Source organism: Nestor notabilis, unplaced genomic scaffold (assembly GCF_000696875.1).
Source record: "Nestor notabilis isolate BGI_N333 unplaced genomic scaffold, ASM69687v1 scaffold27379, whole genome shotgun sequence".
Taxonomy (NCBI): Eukaryota; Metazoa; Chordata; class Aves; order Psittaciformes; family Psittacidae; genus Nestor; species Nestor notabilis.
Genome location: NW_009942744.1, coordinates 1 through 2,266, shown reverse-complemented (window position 1 = coordinate 2,266; position 2,266 = coordinate 1). Strand labels below are relative to the sequence as shown.

Genomic DNA, 2,266 nt, shown 5'->3' with positions numbered 1-2,266 from the left:
TTCCTGCAGTCTGATGTGTACTTCTGCAGGACCTTCTGAAAATAGGACAACCACAACACAAACTTCTCGCATTAAACATTTGCCCCCTTAGAGCAATTCACCAAGGGTCACTTAAAAACCTCTCCCATTCACCTCCGCCATGCTATTTCCCACTCCATTTCAAACTGTTTATAAGACTAAACAAAAAGGTGGTACCCACCTGTATCCCCGTGGAAGCAGCTGTCCTGGTGACATCTCCCAGAAGGCAAATCTCCATCACTTGGCCAGATCTGTCCTGTTTTTCGTACGCCCACAATAGTAGCCTCAGACACAATGACCTGCTGTTGCCTGTGCCGTTTCTGAGACTGGGGGGTTGGTGGACTGCTACTGTCAAAGGACTGCTGAGAGTTCTGCGAGGGGGAACGGCTTTTGTCCCGATACATGCGATAAGTGGTGGGGCTGGGGGAGACATGGCTGGACTGCCCTGAGGAGAAGTCTTCCTCACTGGAGGTGAGGTTCTCATTAGAGCTACAATCAGGAGTATATCCTCCTCCAATATCTTCAAAACTCCGGGGGGAATAAGATCTCCTGGGCCATGTGAGATGTTTTTCCTGATCAGTTGCGCCCTGATTTCGCAGAATAGGTCCTTTTCCTTCTCCTTCCCCCATCATTCCACCAACATAGATACTTTGATAAGGTTGAAAGTCCATGGGCTGCCAAGGTGAGCGGTTGCTGCCATTGGCATTAATCAAGTTATCTTTCAGAAACCTGGGGTTCAGTTCAGCATCCTCATATTCTCCATCATAGCCAAAGCTGCTCTCTGAGGACCTTCCCCTATAAGCAGGCCTCTGGAACTCAGTGAAGCTGGGTACCATATTAGAAGGGAGGGAGTGCAAAGACTTTTTGCGTTCCATTTGCATGGCTTGGCTCCCAAGGGAGCTTATTTTATCAGAGACATCTTTATCGTTGACCTTTACTAGCCCCTTCTCATGATGATACTCCATGTTCACATAAAAGGGCTTTTCAACAACATCCTTGTTATCTCCAGAAGAATGTGAATTGACCTTTTTAATCCTCTCAAAATTGGACCTTAAGGCTGCCACACTGGTGCTGTTCCCTCTCTCCTTAGAGACAGGTTCAAATGATCCCTCCTTCTCAGCAGATCCCACTAGCCTGCGAGTGGAAGCCAGTCTGTGTTTTGAAGGAGAGCCATCTGTATCACAGCGATTCTCCATATCTTCTACAACTCTCTTCAGTTTCTCTTCACCATAGTACTTACACCTGTCCTGCTCTCCCTCTAGATGATGGGGACTGTCCAAAGATGACAGGTCTGACCCATCACTCTGGGTAGACAGCTTCCGCAGAGAGGGTATCCTGGGTTTGAACTTTTCCTCCCCATGGTGTGACTTGCTTTTTTCATATTCATCTTGGTCGGCAGGCTGGTGATGCAGGTCTTGGATCTGCTGCTCTGCACCCCCTTCAGGCAACTGAGAAACACGTTTAAAACCCCATCTCTGTCTATCATAGCTTTTTTTCTCCTTTGCCAAAAGAGTCTGCAGGTAAATCATGCGGAACCTCTCCTTGTTGACCTCCATCTCCAGTCTCCGGATAGATGCTTTGCACATCTCCAGCTCCTGTTCAATGTCTCCCACAGATTTCAGCTCCATTTTAGGAGGCTCAGAGTCTGCAAATTGTGCTTTCCAAGCCTCCACAAACCCCACAGGGTCCACCATTTTGCATACAGGAGTATGTGGAGACTACGGGAAGGAGATAGAGATAGCTGGAGAGAACAAACCAACCGGATCTCACGTGTAAAGGCAGAAACAGCTCCGGCAGGGTCAACTCAACGCGTCTCTTTCATGGTCCATGCAGGGAAACCGGGAGGCAAACGGCAATCCTCGCAGCAGTCTCTCCTCCCCGTCTCCTTGCAGCTTTTGCCGGCCCGTGCCCCTCCGTTCACTCGCTACTCTCTCCCCAGCATGCCTGATCCTTTGCTAGCACACAACAATGCTCCCACCCCGGCGATCCCAGAGCACTTCAAAGTGGGTGGACAAAGGAGCAGACTCAGGGCGGGGGAGGGAAGGTAAATATCTCCCCCCAGCCACCCACCCACCTCCTGCCGCTGCCGTCCGGGGCACGGTGCTCAGCGCAGCCACGCTGGGGAGTCCTCCGCTCCGTCCTCCCCTCGCCAGCCCCCGTGTTGTGCTTTCTCTTTCTCTCTCCTCCTTTCCCCCTGCCCCTTTCCCTGTCTCCTCCTCCCGGCTATTGTGCTGTGCTCCGGGCGCAC

At 51.1% G+C, this 2,266-nt stretch overlaps 1 protein-coding gene across 1 annotated transcript; it reads right to left on the bottom strand.

Moving 5' to 3' along the window:
- Positions 1-199: 199 nt before the first annotated feature.
- On the bottom strand, positions 200-1,712 carry LOC104411190 (breakpoint cluster region protein-like; the record flags this gene model as incomplete). The annotated part of the gene is made up of 1 exon (XM_010021559.1): positions 200-1,712. A coding segment is annotated over exon 1 (1,513 nt), but the record flags the coding sequence as incomplete, so codon positions are not given.
- Between the last annotated feature and the right edge of the window lie 554 nt (positions 1,713-2,266).